The sequence below is a fragment of the Neodiprion pinetum genome, chromosome 3 (genome assembly GCF_021155775.2).
Source record: "Neodiprion pinetum isolate iyNeoPine1 chromosome 3, iyNeoPine1.2, whole genome shotgun sequence".
Taxonomy (NCBI): Eukaryota; Metazoa; Arthropoda; class Insecta; order Hymenoptera; family Diprionidae; genus Neodiprion; species Neodiprion pinetum.
The window spans coordinates 20,449,379-20,472,099 of NC_060234.1; the positions used below are offsets into that span (position 1 = coordinate 20,449,379).

General features: G+C 34.5%; 4 protein-coding genes and 1 long non-coding RNA gene across 8 annotated transcripts; 2 read left to right on the forward strand and 3 right to left on the reverse strand.

Moving 5' to 3' along the window:
* The first annotated feature begins 408 nt into the window (after window positions 1-408).
* Window positions 409-7,173, forward strand: LOC124213562 (uncharacterized). Of its 2 annotated transcripts, XM_046614970.2 has the most exons (10): window positions 409-532; window positions 701-1,995; window positions 2,388-2,519; window positions 2,645-2,857; window positions 2,930-3,675; window positions 4,301-4,528; window positions 4,655-4,731; window positions 4,811-5,035; window positions 5,122-5,292; window positions 5,636-7,173. In XM_046614970.2, exons 2-10 carry the CDS (start codon window positions 727-729, stop codon window positions 5,782-5,784), a joined length of 3,210 nt encoding a protein of 1,069 aa, XP_046470926.1. In that variant the 5' UTR covers window positions 409-532; window positions 701-726; the 3' UTR covers window positions 5,785-7,173. The 2 variants fall into 2 exon arrangements, 1 of the variants encoding a protein (XP_046470926.1); XR_006881900.1 differs by lacking the exons at window positions 5,122-5,292; window positions 5,636-7,173 and having other exon boundaries at window positions 4,301-4,554; window positions 4,811-4,873.
* LOC124213564 (uncharacterized) lies at window positions 6,053-7,137 on the reverse strand. The gene is made up of 2 exons (XM_046614975.2): window positions 6,897-7,137; window positions 6,053-6,783 (listed from the first exon to the last, which is right to left on the reverse strand). Exons 1-2 carry the CDS (start codon window positions 7,135-7,137, stop codon window positions 6,437-6,439), a joined length of 588 nt encoding a protein of 195 aa, XP_046470931.1. The 3' UTR covers window positions 6,053-6,436.
* A 1,437-nt stretch (window positions 7,174-8,610) lies between the features above and the next one.
* On the reverse strand, window positions 8,611-9,564 carry LOC138190520 (uncharacterized). Its single transcript, XR_011176531.1, has 2 exons — window positions 9,373-9,564; window positions 8,611-8,949 (listed from the first exon to the last, which is right to left on the reverse strand). It is a non-coding gene; the product is annotated as an uncharacterized lncRNA (long non-coding RNA).
* Window positions 9,565-10,616: 1,052 nt separating this feature from the next.
* On the forward strand, window positions 10,617-20,686 carry LOC124213563 (non-canonical poly(A) RNA polymerase protein Trf4-1). 3 transcript variants are annotated; one of them, XM_046614972.2, is made up of 8 exons: window positions 10,695-11,270; window positions 14,065-14,235; window positions 14,421-14,778; window positions 14,906-15,052; window positions 15,673-15,866; window positions 16,925-17,078; window positions 17,410-17,548; window positions 17,712-20,686. In XM_046614972.2, the coding sequence occupies exons 1-8, from the start codon at window positions 10,888-10,890 to the stop codon at window positions 17,951-17,953; spliced, it is 1,788 nt and encodes a 595-aa protein (XP_046470928.1). In that variant the 5' UTR covers window positions 10,695-10,887; the 3' UTR covers window positions 17,954-20,686. The 3 variants fall into 3 exon arrangements, with proteins under 3 accessions (XP_046470930.1, XP_046470929.1, XP_046470928.1); XM_046614974.2 differs by lacking the exon at window positions 17,712-20,686 and having other exon boundaries at window positions 10,617-11,270; window positions 17,261-17,542; XM_046614973.2 differs by lacking the exon at window positions 14,906-15,052 and having other exon boundaries at window positions 10,691-11,270.
* LOC124213565 (Cytochrome c oxidase subunit 4) lies at window positions 20,196-22,534 on the reverse strand. Its single transcript, XM_046614976.1, has 4 exons — window positions 22,388-22,534; window positions 21,901-22,104; window positions 20,529-20,721; window positions 20,196-20,439 (listed from the first exon to the last, which is right to left on the reverse strand). The coding sequence occupies exons 2-4, from the start codon at window positions 22,096-22,098 to the stop codon at window positions 20,330-20,332; spliced, it is 501 nt and encodes a 166-aa protein (XP_046470932.1). The 5' UTR covers window positions 22,099-22,104; window positions 22,388-22,534; the 3' UTR covers window positions 20,196-20,329.
* Window positions 22,535-22,721: the final 187 nt, after the last annotated feature.

Consider the following 22,721-nt stretch of genomic DNA (forward strand, 5'->3'; position numbering starts at 1 on the left):
TCTGCACGTTATAATTACACAACCTATTAGCAAATTGTTGATACATTAGTTTGTGTTATTCGAATTTGCTAATACTCATTTAATCAAGTAACAGAAATCTATTATTCGAATTCACTATCATTATCGCAAATCACATTGCTGGAGAAATTTCCCAACTCTTGATTTAGACAGTGAAGCTGATTCATATTTAAGGCTATGGCCAAATGTGTGTTCTGATCACTGATCTCTACTATATACTGTAGATCAGTGATTCTGATACGCATAAAATATGAAAATCAGAGAACTAGGATGACAGCGTTGATAAACCCGGAACAAACCACTATCTTCAGCTTCAGTCCTTCAGTCGACGCCTTGCTTGGAACAATCATACAGTAAGAATTTGATTATGCCGCCAAGAGAAATGGTTTTCCGTGAGTCGTGCCTCATGCGAGGCTTCTAGAATTACAAAATGGCGGTTGATCCGTATATTATTTATTTTGGTTTGCTTATGATTCCGTGAGTTTCGAACTATTAAAACTACCCGACATTCAAAGTAAGTGAAATGCAAGTTTTAAAATTGCTTCCTGAATATCCTAACACCTCTATAAGTAATACATGCATTTGCATTGCATTTGTCAACATGTAGCCTCTTTACGGGCCAAAAAAGGCAATAGTTTTTCACGTTCAAGTACCTTGGACTAATGTACATTCTATTTTTCAGACACGACTACAACTCCGGTTGGAAAAATGGATGAAAATGACGTGGAAGTTTTATCGGTACCATCGAAAAAACACTGCGGCCTCAAAATGCCACTCTCGAAAGCAAAATTGGGTCACAAACGGCGTAGGTCATTGACTCCCATGCGCCCTATTGCGATCGCGCCAAAAACGAATTTCCCAAGGGGTGTTCAAAATGTGGAACTAAGTCAAAGCTTGGCCATCAAAAATGAACCCGGATACATTACCATAGTACCGAGAGTTAGTCAAATTGCATTAGAAAATGACAGTAACAAGTCAGTCGCAGTAATTGATCAATATGAGATTTTGGATTCCTTATCAACACCCCAAAATCCAAAGCGCATGAAAGTCAGTGGAACTGAAGACATAGTTACGCAACTCGTTATAGTCCCAAATCAATCTCTAGATGCTTATAATACGATTCTGATCACAGATAATGATGACAAAATTTTATGTAAAAAAAAAACACATCCACGCGAGTACACGATATTGAAAAATGATCTTTCTAACAATGGTATATTACAACAATGCAACTTTACTACAGATAAATCAAACACAATTAATTGTACATTTTCAGTACCACCAAAATTTGACCTTGTACTTCAGGATCAAATTTCAGTCTCACAAACTGATGAAAAGACTAATTGTAATAATGTATATAAAACTATTCCAACAAAGTCAAAGTCATCTTCTCATAGTTCCAATGCCTCAAACTCTGCTAGTAGTAAAAGTAGAGAATCTAAACTGTTAATTTATGGAAATACAACATCCAGTAAGGAAATCGACAAATCACAGTCATCGAATGCCGCTACAATTCAATCTTCAGACTCCGTGGACTCATTGAAATCTAGATCTCAAAAGCCTGTTGTAATCATGCAGCAATTACTATCGCCTGCAAAAAGAACAAGTTCAATTAAAGGGAAGCAGACATCGACAGCAGACTTAAGTAAAGTAACACCGATAAATGCACAGAGTATAAATATGGAGATGAAGAATTCATCCAAACATACATCGCCGCCAAAATCGAACGAAAGTTTTTATAACTTAAAAACAATGAATCCGAACGCAACTAGGATAAACAATTACGAACATGAAACTGATTTCTTATTGAAAAAAGAATTCCCTATCATCAGCAGCAGTCAAGTTGACTCCGTGTTGAAAGCCATAGACATGCAAGGTACAAACAAGGGAATCATCTCGAACGACACCTCTAATCACACTAAAAAGGAAACGGGAGAGAAAAGTTCAAATGATGGCCATTTGCTGCCTTACATTCAGGTAAAATATTTTAGTAACACTATTTCATTCTTGTCAAATGTTTTGTACTTCGTATTAGTAACAATTTCCGGAAATCGTAACATATGAAATAAATACAAGTACAAAACTTACTTGAAACTTATTACTACAGTCAATACACGCAAGTTTGAAAAATGAAATGACATGCAATGATGTCTTTAAGACATCAATCCAAACTTATTATTCAGGGCTTTGAGTTGTTTTCAAAGATTTTATGCATGATATTGGCTGTATTTGATAAAAAAGAAGACCACGACATAATGACAGAGGCATCAGGAATTTGTTGTTTCTTCCGACCTGAGCTCCAAAAAATGGGTCCACTAATGACGATTTAGAATCGTTGTAGAAACCTTTTTTAATTTGTTCATCTTTAGGGTGCAGCAAAACTACTTAAAAATGGGAATACGTACTGTGCAGATACAGTTACGAATGATTCGATCCGATTTCAAACAAACCGACCTACAAAACGACTTCAATTCGAGGAATCGGTGGAAAATAATTCCATGGTAATCCGCAGCACTGTTTTGAATAAAATGATGATTCATGATAAATGTATTTCAAACTAAAGATTAATTCGATCAATTTTAAACATTCTTTACGAATAAAAATGATTTCCACACTTCACTAACAGACGATAGAAAAATTGACGGACACTCTACAATGTTACAAATGCAAGGATTGTTGTTACATGAGTTTGAATGAGGTGCTTATTTTTGAACACATCAAAAAGGAGCATATAAACGAATCTAGGAGCAAAGAAAAGAAAATGTTCAAATGTCCAGGCTGTTCAAATACTTTTCACCATGAAGCCTCACTCTTCTCTCACATTGTGCATGATCATGAGGTAAACAGTATAGTTGTATATTATTCATATTTCAGTTGAATCTGTGATTATTTGAGAAAAATTTGATTTCAGGTACATGAAAGAGAGGCTCAATTCATGGTTGAACAATTGTTTTCCCAGCAAACTTTGGCAATTGTCAACAAGAATCAAAAACCATTTTCTGAAATCGGTACGGCAAAAACGAATAACAAACAAATTCTCATCACAGAAATATCTAATAAATTTCTTGAAAACGACAGTCAGGTACAGTCTCTTTTGGTTTCAAATCCAAGAGTGCTCACCTCATTTGAGGACATACAAACTACCTCAAAGTTATCAAAGAACAACTTATTGGTTGAAAATACCGAGTTGCAATGTATGCAAAACATGAATAATATGCCGGTATCAATAAGAGAACCTATAGAGACAGTTGACATACAAGATCTTACTTTTTTGAATGACAATAAAACATTTCCAAACAAATCTAATGGGCAGCAAAATCAAACAGTTGAAGTAGTTGAAATCAAGAATGGTGACAGTCCCGAGAATCTAAATTTTCTTGAGCTCAAAAATAGTCAACGCCATTTTGAGTTTGTTAACTTCAAAAACGATAAGGAGGGTGAAGGGTACTTGCAAGAGGATGATACAGTGGATAGAGGAATTTCAGATTCAGAAATAGAACTCGGTGGTCTTCCAGCATCAAAATTGATTGTAGAAAGCCCCAGGTTAGAGGCCAAAAGCTTAAAACCAGAGGTGAAACCAAAAAGTAAAGGGAGGCCTAAAGGCTCTAAGAGTCTTTCCAATAAGCCGCAAGCTGTCAGTGTAAAACAGGGATACAAGTAAGCCCCTAAACCCCAAAATACTTCCTAAACCTAACATACAAGCATACATCATCATGCATTATTAACCCAATCAAAATTTAAAATTTCAACTGTATTAAACCCAACCAGTTTTATAAAATTAGTTAACTTGTGCTTCAAATAAAACTTGGACAATTTATTGTAAAAAAGTCATACAAAGTTCAACAAATTCATATTCTAGACAATTTCAATATACGTGCTTTATAGTCCTTGTGGATATCAAGGTATTATTTCAAAATTTTTTTATCTCAAAACATTTCGATAGCAGCAGAGGTGATTTATTTAAACAGAAATGTAAGTAAATTCTGTGACATATAACGCAATTTTATGCTCACCAAATCACTTTTAAGCAGGTATACATGAGTAAATGAAAAGTGGGTGAACTTTGGGAATTTATATCTTGGTAACAAATTACTCAATTGATTTGAGTTCGTTTTATTCGAAATTATATTGATCAACCTTCATTTACATATTCTTTTTATTAGAATCAATTAATAAAATGTATTGTTATTAGGAACCCGAAATCAAAAAGATATTGCTAGTCCCATAATGTGTTAACAGCTACACCCTTAAGTTTTTTAACATTCAAAATATCTATTAACAGATGTGAAATAGAAGATTGTGGAGTACGTATGCTGGTGCAGGAAAACATTGTGTATCACCAGAAATGTCACGTCACTGGGGCAGTTCCATGCACTATCAGTTATCAGTGTCCTGAATGTGCAGAATTTAAGAGTAATAATTGGAATAATTTGGCTGGTCACTTATGGAGATCGCATATAATAGATATGGAATTGCACTGCTGTGACTTGTGCAGTTATAAGACACCTAGGTATATTTATTTTCAACCAAATTTATGTGAGTTTCTGAGAGAGTTTCATTTATGTGAGACCGTCTAAAAGCCAAATTAATTGATACACGTATAACTGATCTATAACGTTCTGTACCACACTCACAGCTTAAGTCACTTGACGAACCAACACAGAGGCATACATGGTGAAGACCGTCCATTTTTATGTGATCATTGTGGTAAAGGTAATTGCAACAACATTTGGTGTTCTCTGTTAAATTGTACAGTTATAATTTGTACTTTACTATGTATGTCTGTGACTAGGATTCAAAACGAAAAAGCAGCGAAGAAATCACCAAGCTCATCACAGAGCCAAAGAAAAGGAACCTTTAAAATGTGATGAATGCCAGCGAAATTTCACCAATGCGAGATTGTTGAGGTTGCATCAAGGCGCTGTGCATAAGGAGTCGAAGCCATTCACATGCAACGCATGCTCGTACTCAGCATCAACGAGAAGTGCCCTTAAACTTCACTTGAGGCGCCACACTGGTAAGAAAAAAAGGCAAATTGACTGCCAATTATTCGTTAAAGAAGTCTCAGCACATACATCAAACAATCTTTACTTGATTTTGTAGGAGAAAAACCATTTTCCTGCGAGCAATGCTCGTATGCTACAGGGGACCATAATTCGTTGCGAAGACATAAATTAAAACACTTAGGCCTTAAACCTTATAGTTGCCCACATTGCAATTATGCCTGCATTCAGACATCGACATATAAAGTGCATTTAAAAAACAAGCATCCAGGTAAGGCTCTGACTAATAATTTTACACTATGCATAGTGAACTCTGTAATTTACCTTTTGTAACAGCGTGTGTAAAGTAAGCTTTTCTGATCTTGATTTCTGTATATAAAGTGCTACTTTTTGGCAGACCGTGCGCAAGGTTAGTATTTCTAAATGCTGTATCAATATGACCTCACTCTACACATGGTATGTCAAAAATAGCACCTTACGTACGGAAATCACGATCAAAAGAAAAGGTTATTTTACGCGCACTGTTATAAAAAATAATTTTCAATACGCGTATGTAAAAACTCACTTTACGCACTTCTAATGAAATCTACTATTACTTTATGAATTGTTCACAGGCTTGAATCACGATCTTATGTTTTCTTGCCCGTACTGCTCATACAAATCGATAAAAAAACAGAATCTACTTACTCATATGGGAAAGCACGATCAGGTATTGTCCGACAAATTCCTTGCTTGCGCTGGAATGCCAATTTTTGTAGAATAAGTGTGATTCCATACGAATAAACGATATTCATCTGCACCTGGATTCATTCCTAAAGAAGGAATCCTTAGATATCATTTATTTGTACTTTCCAATTATATAGATTATATGGAAGGAATTATTCATTTGATCTGGTGAGCAACGGTTTGTTTATATGTCTATTTTCGAATCAGATCGAATTCCAGAATTGAAATTATACCACAATTCTCAACGATCTAGTCGATTCAGCTTACAAAATTAACACGCCACTGCAGTATATTACCCTTGAAACGTTACCCAGATTACTAATTTGGAATTTATGTTTGGATAACTACTGTTCAAGAAAAGTGGAGGACTCAAGATTAGAAAAATATTATCTCCTGAATAACGCGTTAAGTAAGAGAAATAGCATCCTCGAAATGAGTTGAAGGTAAAACGAATGGTATTGATGATGTCCTGGTGAACAATAATTACTTTGCTTACCAATGTCCTTGCAGGTAGAAAAGATATAGATAGTTACTTACACGTATTGAGGGAAATGAATAAACTTTATTAAATCATTATATCATGACGTATACCACAGTCGAAGAGAAGAGATATTAAAGTTTTGATAAATAATTAGATTTTTTTTTAACATACAATTTACATATGATGAAAAGTGCATAAAGAACCTCTGTTACCTAACATACACAGCGATATAATCTTTTGTGTTTCTAATCTCCCTAGCTGATTCTAATATCCATCCAAGATCCAAAAATTTTTTATCAAATGGGGCCGGATCTGTACAAGATCCCCGACCTTCACCAGGGCCTATAATGATAACCATCTTCCCCCTGTATTCATTCATGTAATTGAGAAACGCGGGGCCGTTGTTAAAATAGCAAAACAGCAAAGCTTGAGATGGAAGTATTTTAAAACTGTCATTTTCCTCGTCTATGAAGTGAATAGTATTTAAAAATAACGGCGGAGAATAACCGCTGGACCACCATTTTCGATCGACTTCAACGCCAATCATAACGATCCCTAAAAAACATCGATTTTATCAATAATTAGGTAGCGTACAGTACCATAATGTGTTTTTGCCAAGACTATATTATGCCTTTCGATTCTTTTATTTTGTCAGAATTAGATCTTACCCAAGTGTTTCTGAAGTAACCATTCCAACAATCCACTGCCGCATCCTATGCTTACGATTTCACGAACATTTTTTTTGGTAATAACATTTTTCAACCAATTTAAGTCGTCAAAATCTGGCCATACCCACAGAAGTCTAAGCTTTTGAAAACAATCTGCTGTATCTTTCAAATCCACTATGTCTTTCCACTTGTTTTCACGATACAGGTCGACTACGATTTTTTCTAATTCGTAATCTACCATTTCGACGTATCGCGTGATTATTTTCACGTTGTTAAATTTACTTGTGAAAAAATATATGACCTAACATTGAAACGATAGTTTATTTTTGTCCCGTTTAACATATTTAGTTCTACTTATCTGTGCTATAACTTCTCTCGCACGTGGGTCCGATTATATAACCGTCATAATTACGTTTGAAGAGTTCGAATTCACAATTTTAACAACATTATGTTTGGAAACGCTAAATATTACTTATGTTCAATGACCTTGGAACAGCGTTTTGAATGGGTATTTTTAGCATAAATAGATCGAGGCTGCAGTATGTGTATAATTGGTTAACATGGTAATTATTTTCGCAACGAAAGAGATCTAATACGTCAATTAAAGATGTAATAGTATTCATGCACGTATATATAATGGAGAAAATATGAAATGCCGGAGGTAAATGGTGAATGAAACTATTTATTTTTACAAAATGGACACTTGCTTTCGACACGGCGGATTTCGGTTCAAGAGAATTTTTATCTAAAGTCAAAAATATTTCGGTTGCCGTGAAAACATTCGAGTATAAATATTCGAAATATGTTTCGAAACAATTACAATAAATGTAGAATACACAGAAAATATTTTGCTTCAGACATTTCAGGCATACATTGTTTACAATATTTCAAGAATAGTTTCAACATAATATTTCAGAAACGTTCTAATTTTGTTACAATATTTCAAATTAAACATTCCTGAAACATTCGATGCTTTGTGGTATTTATCTATAGGTATGTTTTCTTTACTATTAAGCATCGATAATCGAAATGTTCACTGTTTTTAAATAAACCTAATATTTTCTTATACCTATGATTATTAGTATAAAAGAAAACATGCTGTACACACATTCAAACCAAATGGGTAACGTATAAAACCAAATTTAGGGCTATTGAATTTTCGTTGAGGCTGGATCAAAATGAAATGTACGAGTCAAAAATTAAGGCAAAGATGAAAAAATTAACGTAGTTTGGGCATAAAAAAGTATTATACAGAGCTTACAATATCAAGAGTGAAAGGGTCAACGTAAATAAATCCAGAAATGTAACGTAAATAGGTATGTTTACAATGAAGTTGATCGCGGTCAAATCATAGCCGTGAAGTGCAAGAAAAAAAAAAACAAACAAGTAGATGTTTATCATCATTTCACCTCTGCGTGTAAATACATGAGTATTGCCGTTACTGTCACCCGCAGAGATATAATCCCGTATGTTTGTAAATTGTAATTCCACCAATCCATAGTGTTCACTTGGTGCTTCACCGCGTCGCAAAGAATGGGGACTCCCATTCCAATAGGTCTGTTTTTTTTGTTGTTCCTGGCATGCATGTCCATATGATACTAGTGGCCGCGGAGATAAGAGAGACACGTGTGTGAATTTTAGTTGGTTTACAATGATGTATCAATTAATTATACAATTTTAACTTTCGACTCGGTCATTTTTTTGTGTCACCGAAAGCAAACCTGTGGCTGTCAATTGGTTTGTTTTGTGTTAATATTTGTATTTTCTTCTCATACAACCATCGTGATTGGTCAAAGACCTACCCCAGTGTGTCTCAGAATGTTTCAGAGCGGGAAAAAACGAACCAAGCAAAAGAATCCCTCTCACCTGCCGCTCTGCGCTAGCAGCGGCATGTGTTACGTCCGTGAGCTCACCACTCGCTTGTCGTTGCAGTCATGGCCGTAAAGACGTCACTAGACCGCCGAGAATAGTATATAACCGCGCGTAATTCGAATATTTTACGCGATAGATAATGAAAAAAAGCGATGTTAGGGATGCAGTACATTTTCTTTGCCTGTAATAAATGTTACAATTAATTATACTTACTATTAACTGTTCAGATGTATGTAATATGTACATATATATGCATGCGAAGCGTACCAATTTTTGTTGATATTGATCAACGGATTGACTAAGATATAGAAATTTGTTCTGTTAACAAATAAATATAAATCTGACACTTCCCGAAGAGAAATTACTATTTATTGTTGCATCGACTCTAAATGTGATGAAAGTATAATGTATCCCATGCGATGTGAAGATGAAGCCGTACTCCTTTTTCACCGAGCGATGGGATCGCATTATTACGCATAATACATGTTATACATTTTTCGCTTGGTGAAAAAAAAGTGCGGCTTTCATTCTAACACCGCATGGGATTTGCTATCCACCATTATTACCTTTAAAATCGATGCAATAATCGCCAGTAATTTCTCACCTGAACTGTATACCATAGCTAGATCTATAATAAGTAATCACGTGCTCAAGCCCTTCTCTTTCTATTAACAGAGAGCCCCATTCAATTACTGATAAACCTATACTGCGTTCAACGAGAGAACGACACACTGACGAAGCCAAACGCGTCTGGTTCGGTCAGATCTCGCCCAACGCACCGCACACTTTACCCACTCCAGGTAACTAAACGGGTCTCGCAGTTGATCAGACCCAGCTATAGCCGACAAGGGTATCCAGGTACACAAACCTAACGGTTGATTTCAAACCTGACGGTACATTTCGAACCGTCGAAAATAAATTTACTCGAGATATAATAAGACCGCGATGTTTTAGTACAGGGCCCAAATATATACGATATTATAGGTACTTTTGAAATGAATGTTACACATGATACCTTGAAAATACAATATGTAGCTCCCGATTTCAAGATTGACATGTGCCACATAAAGCTCCGATAATTTTAAATGGAAAATACACGTATATAAGAACCACCATAATATATACATTTGAGTGTATCAAATATACGACTCCAAATAATTCAAAAACAATTAACTACTTTTTTTCAGATCTTTATCTCAACTCTATGCTGTCCGACGAGGCTTTTATTTCACCTTAAGAATAACATGGGATTTTATGATCAATTTACATTTTATTTTTTCCTCTGGCAATTTTTATGGGAAAAATCTGAATCACACGGGGATTTTTCAAATATAATTGTTGTTTTAGAGGATATTTTTTCTTTCTGAAGATAATTGAAAAAGAAATCTATCAGAAAGAAACAAAATATCCTCGAAAAGAGCTAATACTATACTTATGTGAAACTCAGACCGAGAAAGAGCCAAGGGGGTGGAGCAAAACAAGAGAGAGAATAGATAGATAGGGAGGGCCTGAGCAACGCTGTTACCAATCTTTAGTATGCGGAGAGACATTGGATCTCCCACTCCCTGCTTTCCGTTGGAGAAAAGACAACTCTCGTCTTTAACTCCAAATAAAAAAGTTCGCTTCCAATTTCTCTTCAACTTTAAGATAATTTACGTTTTTTGTAAAGTTTTGTTTTATGTTATTAACGCGAGCAGTTTCTTTCTGAATGAAAACTATCTATTAATGTGTTAAGTCCAACTTCATAGTCTAACGGTTATTTCAATTTTGATTCAAATTCTTTTCCCGGGGCTTAAGGTTTCAATTTCTATTCGTCATGGCAACACAAGCCAATCAACTCACAAGATCACGACCTAAGGGAAAACTGATCGTGATAGTGGTACAGCGCTGGTTTCGTAGGATGACGGTGTGAATGGAGCATAATAGAGCGTATTAAGATTCGCGGCGCGGGGACGACATCTATTGGAGATAAATCAGTGCAACCTGTATGCATGGTCTTTTCGTGGTGTCGGAAATAATTAAAGATTAATTATACAGTTTTAAAATAAATCGATAAAACAAATTGAACACTAGTTTGTCGAATTAATTAGTTGTAGGTAATAAGTGACCGATTCATTTAATGGATCCTAACATTGGTTGGTTTCAACCCGAGCAGTTCGGCCCCGCTAAGGTCTTGTGGTCACAACTTTGGGAGGCTGAAATTGCTGAAAAGAGACTTGATATCCTGACACTTAAGACCGACAATTCGTCCAACGCGATGGGTAATAAAGTGCAGCAGGATTACATATCATTAGATTCGGTGTCGAGTCGTGTCGGGGAGGATCGTTTAGCACCGCGCGTTCAACTCAGTACCTGTAACATTTATTACAATCCGTCGAGGAGGAAAGGCGACAACCGCGCTAGTACTTACGGTATGAACTACAATTCCGATGCTCTGATCGGAGAATACGGCGGTTGTCCCTGGCGTCAGCCGGACAAGCATTACTTGAAGGGAGTCCTTGGGTGAGACAATTTTATCATGCCGCCGCCTCTTACTTTTCCATTTTTATCATATCCACCCCGCCATTACCCACCTCCTCATTAACCGTATGTCTCCGCCACATCGCGAGGAGTGAGGTTAGGTGTATCACATGCCGAGATTTTATTCAAGGACACCGACACGCTGACACATTACATACCTACCTACCCACCTACTTTCCATTCAGTTATCACCTAGATGGCAATATTTCTACTTATTCTAATCTTCGACAAACACGCTCCTAAATCAAACTATTCGACTACATCTCTGATGTTGAATATTTTCTCTTTTTTTCCCACGATTTTTATGACCATCGAAATTATAACATCGTCTCCTTTTCAAGTCTTGCAACTATTGATTTATATATGAATCAACCGTTATTAACTGATCAGCTGTGCAATGCACATATTCAGCAGCTTTACGTTGAACATGTTTTAGTTCATCAACCTCTATGTTAGAATATCGCACAATCTCTATTACGTATTTATTTGCATGCGATAAATCTGTTTAGCAAATCTTGTACTAAAACTGCTTGATGCGCAGTGGTGGCGGTTTTCTACTCTGCCATTTATATATATAATCTTATAAATTGCAAGGCGGCTAGCAAACTTTTCATTTTTTCAAGTAAACAGTAAACCTGGTAGGTTTAAAAAAAAGTCGCAGGTCAAGAAATAAAGAAGGAACACAATTGGAATTTGAAAGGTTGATCGAAATTTAAATCATGCAGCTTTCTTTGTTTGTACATGCAAAGACGACCGATACTTTTTGCTTGACTTCTTGTAAACTCAGGGTATATAATTTCAGCTAAAAATTAAATTGAAGTTCGCAATGCTAGTATCACAAACGTATAGATAAAAAAATAAAGTCTCTTCAGCAATTATGAAGACTTCTACTGTAGACTGGTAGGATATAAACATAAAATTGATTATTTCAGAAATAATTCATCTATATGATTTACGTGTTCTACGATCTTCTCACAGTTGAAGTAACTACATTTTTTCGTCATGTGCTGTCGTATTAACACAATAAATTTTAACCTTACTTTACTCGTGCTTCAACTTTTTTTTCACATTTCTGCTAATTTAGAACGATTACACATACAGTACATTTTTTGCTTGAAATAATATAGTGACATGAATTAGAATTGCTTAGATTGTGATTATTTGAAGGGATTTTGAGAAATAGGAGGTGTAAAGTTGTGACTGAAAGTGAAACTGAATGGAGAAAGACAAAAATTCTTATAATAGAGATCATCACTCGTTCGTTTATCGAACTTTGAGACGAGCGGTCAACGAATACGGACGCATTGTACTAATTGGATATGTATGTTTTACGCGTTCGTTCAATAACAGCTCTATAAGTTATGTAACATCAACTGCAACTGCTGATAATAATTTTGTCGTCCTTGTTTCTGTGCTCTTTACCAAAGTGCAATATACCATCTCTTATTCTAGGAAAACTTGAATCCCAGTATTACGCTACAAAAATTTTCCTTAATGAGATTGAAGTTCGTAAATATTAGTTAGTGTATCAGATTCATTTACTCCAAATACGAACGTTTCAGGGGTTGGAAAAAAAAAATTAGTCTCATTTAAATGGTACACAGATTTTTTCACTGTGTCAAACTGATATAGATCTGAAAAATTGGAAAAACAAAGAATTTTATTTAAAACTTGAAAATTCTAATGGAGTACAATAATGAAATCACGAATCAATGGTGTAGCAATATTATGAAAAACTAAATTTGTGCATCCGTGATTCAAGTTCATTAGATTGTTTTTTATTCATGTTCTGGTCTGTAGTTAATTTTATGATTCATCTCCAAAATGCAAATTCAGCAACATTAAGATACTAGCATTTTTTTCTTTACATTTTTGACTATAAAATTTAAGTTGTTTAATGAAAAAGTGGAGATTAGAAATTCATTATTGTGACATAAATAATGAATGACAACCTTAAATTTTTATTCAACAATTTGATTTTAAAAACGAAAAGGACTGAATCAGCTAGCTAATTTACTTAGCTGAGTATATTGAATCTGAATGTAGACATATCGAAATGTATGTAGATTGAACGAACATTGAAGAACAGATGTAAAAAATTTCATACCAATTTAGTAAAGAATGGCTTACAAGCTGTGTAAATTAGAGAGTTGTGCAAAAATTCTCCATCATAGATGCGTAAATGATGAGAAGTCTTGAGAGTGCTATGAAAAATTTCCTCCTTCTAATCTATTATTGATATATTCTTAGGTACCACCGCAACAAATGCGACAAACTTTAGAATATGTAATTTTATACTTAACTGCGATGCAATAAAAATTTTAATTTCTATTACGTGGTATGACTAAATATTTCGAAAATCATTTGGAAACAATTCATCTTTTCTTTGGATAATTAGGAAAAATTGCAACCTGTTTTACAGTACAAAAATATATTTGAAACATCAATAAATCATGGTAAATCGAAACCTCGCAATGCTGCTAGTATTAAGTTTCTGTAGTAAGTTCTTGATGGGTGAATAAAATTTGGTTAGCTGTCCGAAACACAAAATGACAAAGTTGAAGTAAAATATTGCACTGACCTGCATTCATTTATCTTTGGAACTTGCAATTAATATTAGTGATAATTTGAGTTTGAGCTTGATTGGTAGAAACTTAATATGTATAAATGATTCTGTTAAACGATTTAAAAATGTATTTACTATTTCTTTGAATTTTGTATGAATGATATTAATTTCATCACATACAGGTTTAATATTGTGTGTACTTTCTATCAGGTTACACCAGGAGATCGAGGACTTTTTCACTTACATGCGTCCCTCCATGGAAGAGCAGAAATTGAGATTACGTGTCGTAAAAAGAATAGAAGATGTGATACACGACTTGTGGCCCAATTCGAAAGTTGAAGTTTTTGGAAGCTTTCGTACTGGGCTATATCTACCTACAAGGTAACCATTTCCCTTAGGTCCAAACTTGGTAATAAATTGTCCTAGATATTAGTTATGCCTGGAAATACTTGTGAAAGTGAATAGTATTTACGATTTTGATGCATACATATCATAAAGTTGAAATGATTATTGTTATGTTTATTGAAATTGCATATAACGATGAATAATAAATACGTTCCCAACAGTGACATTGACCTGGTTGTAATTGGTATGTGGAAAATGCTTCCATTAAGAACACTAGAACGAGCACTGCTGGACCGCAATATAGCTGAACCAACATCTATCAAAGTACTAGACAAAGCTAGCGTACCAATTGTGAAGCTGACTGACAAAGAAACTGAAATCAAGATGGACATCAGCTTCAACATGGATAATGGCGTTAAATCTGCAGAACTTATCAATTCGTACAAACATGAGTTCCCTGTACTTGACAAACTTGTCATGGTTTTAAAACAATTTTTGTTGCAAAGAGACCTAAACGAAGTATTCACAGGTGGCATTTCGTCCTACAGTCTTGTTCTGATGACTATTAGCTTTTTGCAGGTAATTATTACCAACATTTGCGTTCGTTCTTATTGATACTCGAAAATTATTTCTTTCTTAGACTAGATCAATTCGTTACCATACTAATACCGTGACATGTATTAACGGCAATGAAATTATCTTGCAGCTACACCCTAGACAGAATGCCTATTGTCCGAAAGCTAATTTGGGTGTATTATTGATTGAATTTCTAGAACTCTATGGCAGGAAATTCAATTATGTTAAAACTGGTATTAGAGTCAAAGATGGTGGTACTTACATATCTAAAGAGGAGGTACGTCCAGTTTTATTCTGACAGTTCAATTCGTTTTTAAACTTTCTGTATTACCTGTTAATACAACAATTTTTGAATAGGAGAATAATTGTTGCAATTCACTGATTACAGAAATGAAAATCACTAAAAATTTTACTACCTTATTAATCTCGCAAACATTGTCAGAAATTTTGTTTGGGGGATATTGGGCTCCCAAATCAAGGCGACAACATTTAGTTCTTTGATTCTTATCACGAATTCAAAATTTTTGAGTGCTGACAGTTTTGAGAGTCTTTCATAGTAGAGTTGGTTTCCTCAATCTACTAAACGCAGCATATTGTACTATAATTTATAATCGAATCAAAATACTGCTGCTTTCATATGTGTAATTAAAATTATGTCCAGTTATATTGCAGTTTTCTTGTTACATATGATAGAGGGTCAGGTATTTATGATACTGTTACTAAAATTTGAATACGATTTTGCAGTAGTTTCAATTTCATGAACAATAATTGGTTCAAGGTTGATTTTATTGTTTTTCTGTGTAGACTGTATGATCGTTATTTAGTTAATTGCTTGCAGTCTGATCTAAACTATAAATTGAGCATGCCCTTAATTGATCATTTCATGGTAACTTACAGGTCCAACGTGATATGATCGATGGACACAGACCTTCTCTTCTGTGCATTGAAGATCCGCTTGCACCAGGCAATGACATTGGTCGTAGTAGCTACGGAGCTCTCTATGTAAAGGAAGCCTTTGATTGGGCTTATTCTGTCCTGTCTCAAGCAGTCAGTCCTCTCAATATACTGGTAAATGATGTAAACAAAGTAAGGTAAGCACAAATCTCAACTGCATTGATGACGCAATGCTAAATCTTAAATTAAATGATACGTAGAAAAAACAGAACACAAAAAATCATGTTAAGGCTGATAGCATGGCTTAACATTACATTTATTAAAACGCGAACAGAGTTCACCTGTGAAACTATTAGAATTCTTAACAAAATGGATGATTCGAGAAAAATATTTTGAAACATATACATTTGTCTTACCTATGCAAAACACCTTGCACTTGTTTTTTTGTTCTTTTTGTACTACTGTGTTCCAATATTATATACATATCATCATACATGGTACATTATTGTTCTTTTTATTGACTTCACATGGTAAAATCTTTGAAGAATGACCATTTTAGATTTCATTCGTAGTTTTATAGTAATTTATACGGTTGATTAAAATGACAATGTTAACATTTTTGAAATAGATTAGTTGCTACTAGTCCTGTAATTTGAGCTTCTGTGGTTTGTGAAGAAAAATGAGATGGAAGTACTTTTTATTTAGTTTCAAATCGCAATTACTTCATGTTTTACAGAAAAAAAGAATTGTTTTAGTTGCTGCAGAGTTATGGTTTAATTCAGAATATGTTTCTATTGGCTATGTATTCGACTATTCAAAGATATTCCTGCAGACTATGCAAAAAGTAATGAAAATAAAAATGAAAAAAAAAAAAAAAAAAAACCAGCAATCTTATCTTATAGGTTTGATAACTCCAGAAAAAAAATTAACTGTTTGATTTTGAAACGCGTCAGAGAGACATCTAAAATTTCTGTGAAGCGTGTATTGTCAACTACAAATGACAACTATATAGTATGAAGGTATATCGACGTCAAAAGTTGAATATATGATTTTTCTGTATACATAAGATTTCACTTTTCTTAAATCAATTTGTTATACTTGATGATGCGATTTACAAGAAACATAAAAACATGTATGGTCTCATTTTTCTGATTCAGTTGTACTTATTATGCAACGATCTTATTGTTATATACAATAGTAACAAATATTGATAGAAGTTGTGTATAATATCAGGATTTATGTTATCAACTTACAGTATATTGGGCAGAATAATTCGGGTAACAGACGAAGTGATTGAGTATCGAAAATGGATTAAAGAAACATTCCCACTGCCTCTTGGCGAGACGGACTCTCTTTCCAGTTCTACAGGGTCAGATGCATCAACTCTTTCTGCACCTGCCAGTGACACGGTAAATGTGTAACACATAAAGCTTATTGTTGGCAGAAAAAGTATTCCGAACTTAGCTGTCCTATATATATGCAAACACTGCATACCTTATAACATAGATTTTATCAATTTCAAGACGATGAAAACTATGCTAGGCCAAATATTGTATCTGCTTTATAATAGAGGTATTTTGAAATCGCATAGGGATATACAAAATCAATTTCTCAACATCTTTGACTGCATATACCCCCCTAATTGGCAAAAGACGTTTACCTACGTCATGTTTTACAATAATGAAGAAGTTGCCAGTCGAAGTTACGAACCATACTTTGGTTAACGCCGTTTCTTCATAGGATTCTGAATGCAGTCGTGGCAATTCACCTAATACTGCTGAGGGTAAAGGAGAAGAAAGAAATGAGGATAATCATACTTACGACGACCAGCAACGTCAGCAACGTCAGCCAAAGAAACACTACAAACCAAATGCACATGGTATGATATATTTTCACTACATATTTAACCGGTACAATTGCTAATTGATTTTTCTTGAAGAGCAATTAATATGATATGCAGAATAGCATGAGCTAACTTATGAAGATATATTTTTTTGGTTACCTTTTCATTTCCAATCATGTGTAATATTAATTATTTGCAGTTAATAATCAGCACAACTCGCGTGGAAATTATCAACACGGAGTAAGCCACAATAATTCTGGCAAAAATAAGGTGAAACATCCACAGCAAAATAATATGAGCAGCAGTAACAATAACAATAGCAACAGCAACAATAATAACAGTAACAGTGGAAATCAGAGTCCGAATATGAGAACTGTTACAATGAAGCGAAAAAAGTCTCAGCTAACTCGCCGTGGACCCGGAAATGATTGTGTGCGGTGATGAAGTATCTCCTGTGTTTCAGTGTGTCCAACTTATTTCTCTTAAAAAAAATTACAAAATCACAAAAACATAAAAAAAGAAAAATCAAAAAAAAGAAAAACAATACAGTAATTCGTCATGACAGTGTGTCGAAGTTGCCGTGCGATTTATCTTAGCAATACAGATTGCAGTCCAAAACTTAGGTAATAGTGACAATGTACTGCAACTGCTACGTTTTATAAGTAAACAAATGTTTCCTCATATTATATGTTTCGCATCAAGCAGGGTTTACATTTATAGCCAAGCATTTGGCAGTTGGTTCAATTTGCAGGTAATATGCTGCAACAGGGTTAAACTGATTGCATGACTTCATTTTTGCTCTTTTAGTCGATAAGTAAAAACGGAATTTTCTTATCCTTAAAATTTAAGAATGAAACTTTTATTTAAAAGCTCTGTAATCTGATCAAAAATATCGTTTGTCAAGAATTTTTTTCTCGGTACTATTGATTATGATTTAGTTCAATTTATATTCTGACTGATAATTAGGGTTTCTAAGTAATAATCGCACAGTTTATTTTAACATTTTTGAATAGTATTATTATGCTCTTACTGCGATTTCATTACTGATCATATTCACCAAATCAATAGACCATTTTCGGTGAAATATATTGATTTATCGCAGCTTTGTGCAGTAGAATTGCTTTTATTATCATCCTTTGTCTTTTGGGGTTTTACAGTGTCATAAGACATTCACCTTTAATACGAAAAAGACTTAGTTTTCTATATGAAACTATATTCTTATAATAATACGAAAAAATGAAGAAAAATGGTGATAACGGGATATGCCCATTGTAAATATTGTAACATACTCACAACACGTGAAATTTGAAAATGAGTGTCATTTATGTAGATATTTTTATTTTGTGTGATAAAACGAACACGGTTTTCCTCGCAAACATTCAGATACCACTTTTCGTATGGATTAAAATCCATATTCATAACAAATTTTCAATAGCCTCTTTTTGTAATATACCTATGTCATGATCATTTCTGTATAGCAACAAAGTAGCATGTACAAATATAGCAGTTAATAGCAATGTAACAAAATGTGTAAATCTATATGTACGAATATATGTAAGAAAGATTGTTTTTGAACGAATGAGCCTAAATAGTAATTAATGCTGCTATATAACTTATTGATTGTAATTTGTACAAACTTATCAGACTGCATATGTAAAAAATAAGCGGTCTCTATGAGATATCACTATTTATATACAATATTGTTGTATCATAATCTCAAGTACAAACACATAGTTCATTACGTTTCTTAATAAAATGGAAAAGCGCGAGCCCAATATTGAATATACTATTCAACACCCCAAACCATCTTACGTAATCAAGTTTTGGTAACGAAGAAAAATTTGTTAAAACGTGGACGGAGTTCGCCAAAAATCGAAATACACTTACAATATTTAAATGCCTAGTACAACCAAAGTCAGATCCTAAGACGAATATACACCCAAGTAAAGTCTATTCTCACTCTCCTTATTTAAACTGATCAGGAATAAGATTGACTACGGTAGCCTCTAACCAATCGCAGAGGCGCATCAATGATTTCTGATACGCTCAAATTATGGGGAGTGAGAATCCACTTTACTAGGATGTATACCTTATGAACACGATTCAGGTAGACATTTTTTTTCATGTCAACCAGAGATTAGTCAGATTGTCCAAATCGGTAAATTCAAACGTATGCATCTAACAAGGAACACCAGTTTGGTGTCCCCTTTCGAATTCGTTGTAATTCATGGTTGTGTGTCACCAGCTGATGTTTCTTTAAGTATTGGGGCAATCAGGCTAGGAATTGAACATGCACCTGAGATTTATTTAGTAATTGGAGGTACGTTTTGAAGAATCATTAAAGTTGGCTACTTATGAACTAAATAGCAAATTCGTACATACCAGTGTAGTTTGTTGTTACATACCGATTATGATTTGCAAAAGCCCAGAGGTTTAGAAAATGTTCAGAGCTAACGCAAAGCAATAATCAAACAGGTTTAACATCAAAGACGTAGTTGGTTGTAAATATTTTTAAACTAGAAATTAAAACTAATGAGAGTTGGAAATCGTGATGTATTGAAAGAGTAAATTTTCACATGCGTAAACTTTATTGGTACTAGGTACACTTGACTTTGGTAAACATAGGGTAACAATTCGAATATTGTTTTTACCAGAATGTATAAAGTATCCGACACAAATAATGTGATTTATTAGAAATGATTTTTATTTGTTTTCCGTATGACGGGTGTACGATTTTATGTACAGAACTTGTTTGTTACTGCCATACTTTATACTACTGTAATAATATAACTATAGTACATATTGTTCATCAACTTCTTATTTACGGGCATTGATTCCATCAATAGGGTTCATGTCAAGTTTTATAATACGATCCAGCTGAGCAAGTTGATGTTCCTCGTCAAACGTCACTGGTAGTGGTGGATAGACTGAAAAATTGCAAATATAACATAAGCCGTCTTATATTTATTTTCCAGAGTCGAATGAAGTAAATGATATATTTAGAAATGGAATTTACCGTATTTCTTCATGGCCATAAAAATCCAAAGTGAGAGGCTGGAACCGAATAAAGCCCACCCAATAATACTCTTCCATTCGCCGGTTGGTGCATTAATCTCAGCAAAAGTTTGGCAAAAGCTAGCCCGGTACAATGCTTTTTTTTCATCTATGGAAAGTTTTTTCCAGTCTCCTTTTTCTTTTTCTCTAAGAGCCTGTACTCACAACAATCTGTGTCATTGAATATCCTGAAACTACTTTTCTACATTAACTATGACATTGTCCTACAATAATAGTTCATTTTTCAACTTTACAAAGAAGACTGATTGCCTCAGATTTATTGCTTAGTTCTCATTATGAATTAGTTGACAGAAATTTCTGTAGTATTTTCAGCTAGCATTGTCCTGCTCTGTTCTGTTGTACCGAAACAGTAATTGCACATGTAAAATGACTGTTCCGGTGCAGCAGAACAGAGCGGAACAGTACAAACTAAAACCGCTATAAATGATACGAGAAACAGCTTTTCAGCCATTTTTGTGGAGGCATAGTGGCAGCACTTATTTGTAACAAATAGATTGTTTAACGGAGTTTGAATTCTGTATCATGAAAACATTTAATTCAAGTGAAATATAATTAGGGAAATGTATTCTAATAACTTTAAAATAGACGGAATTATCTGCAATATTTATAAACAAAAATAACTGCACCGGGATATCAAGGAAGAGAGTCACTGGCTAAGCAATTTTTATTCAAATCTTGACTGCTCTGACAATTTTGGCACCGTTACTGAGTGCTGGAATTCATATACTGTGCATAAATATTTCACTTCATTTTCATCAAGGACATACGACATTTCCTTCCGCATGTTTTTTAATGTTGAAATCAAGAATACCTGGGAATCTATTTCTCTTGTTTAATTCAGTCAGTTATTTCAAAAACGTGATACGATTAAAAAAATTGTAGTAAATCATATATTTTTACACCTGTTATTTGAATTGATTGAAGATGTTTGTGAAATTTATGAAATTTATTACATGGACACATGTTATCCTTTTTTACTTTTATTTATAATTTTCCAAGTAGCACAGGATCATGTGAAAAATTGACCAATCAATAACTTTCGAGTCCTGACAGAACGTTCGTGGACCTTTGGGCGTCATTGTGTCATTCTCGGGCCTAATGTCAATCACAAATGATTTTGTGCAACTTGGTTTGTGATATATATTGAAGAATGTATAGCTAGCTTTAGGCATCGAAGAGTTTGGGAATAGATCGACTGAACACAATATCCTTCATTTCAAAAAACTAAGTGTTGTTATTTACAAATTGCTAGTATGTCGACCAATGATATGGATTGAAAAAAATTAAAGAAAGTTATTGTCCTGAATCATCACCTGAATGTCAGCAGTTGGTTCCTTGTAGCGAATTGCTGGCATGGGGAAGTCTACTCGGTCAATATAGGTCGGGTCGCCATTCATACCATAGCATACTACTTCCCTGTTTCCAATCTTGTTCGCATAAGTGCTCATACCAGCGGTGTTCTGCACTCGACTGCATTGCAACAGCCTAGTGGCCAAAACCTTCCCAGCCATTGTTAACTGGAAAAATAACCGAACAACGAATTTCAGGATTTATCATCTGGTGCGTATGCATATTCATTGCGAACAGCCATCTCCCAGTCAGCAGACGTGTAGCAGACGTAAGTGCGGCCGTAAGAGTTACCTAATCGATTGGAACCTGAATTATCGAAGTTACGATGTCATATTTAAAACTACCTACGACAATTGTATATCAGCACGAGATCGGTAATATCCAAATGAAAAAATACCGCAATGTCAATATCATGAAAGATTACAATTTTATTACTTTTTCTAAACCTACCTGCTCTCGGCTCTCGGGGGTCCTGATCGAGAACACGAACAAAACGCAAAGATGATGGCTCCGTACAAGTAGAAATATTTGTGGGTAGGGTCTCAAAGAACGTTTAACTTGCGCTCTAGCGGGTTGTTGTGTAATAAAGTTGTGTATACACCGGCCTCCTGTTACCTTGAGTTGGATATATGCATACCATGTGTTGATGGTAGCCGCCAGACTGCGCTAGCTATGAGCTACTACAAAATTTGAACATGGTTCTTTTTATCATTTTTAGTAGGCGGTTTTGAATAAGCTTCGTTTTTTTTTTGTTGTTTAACGTTTGTCACGGGAGACTTGCTCA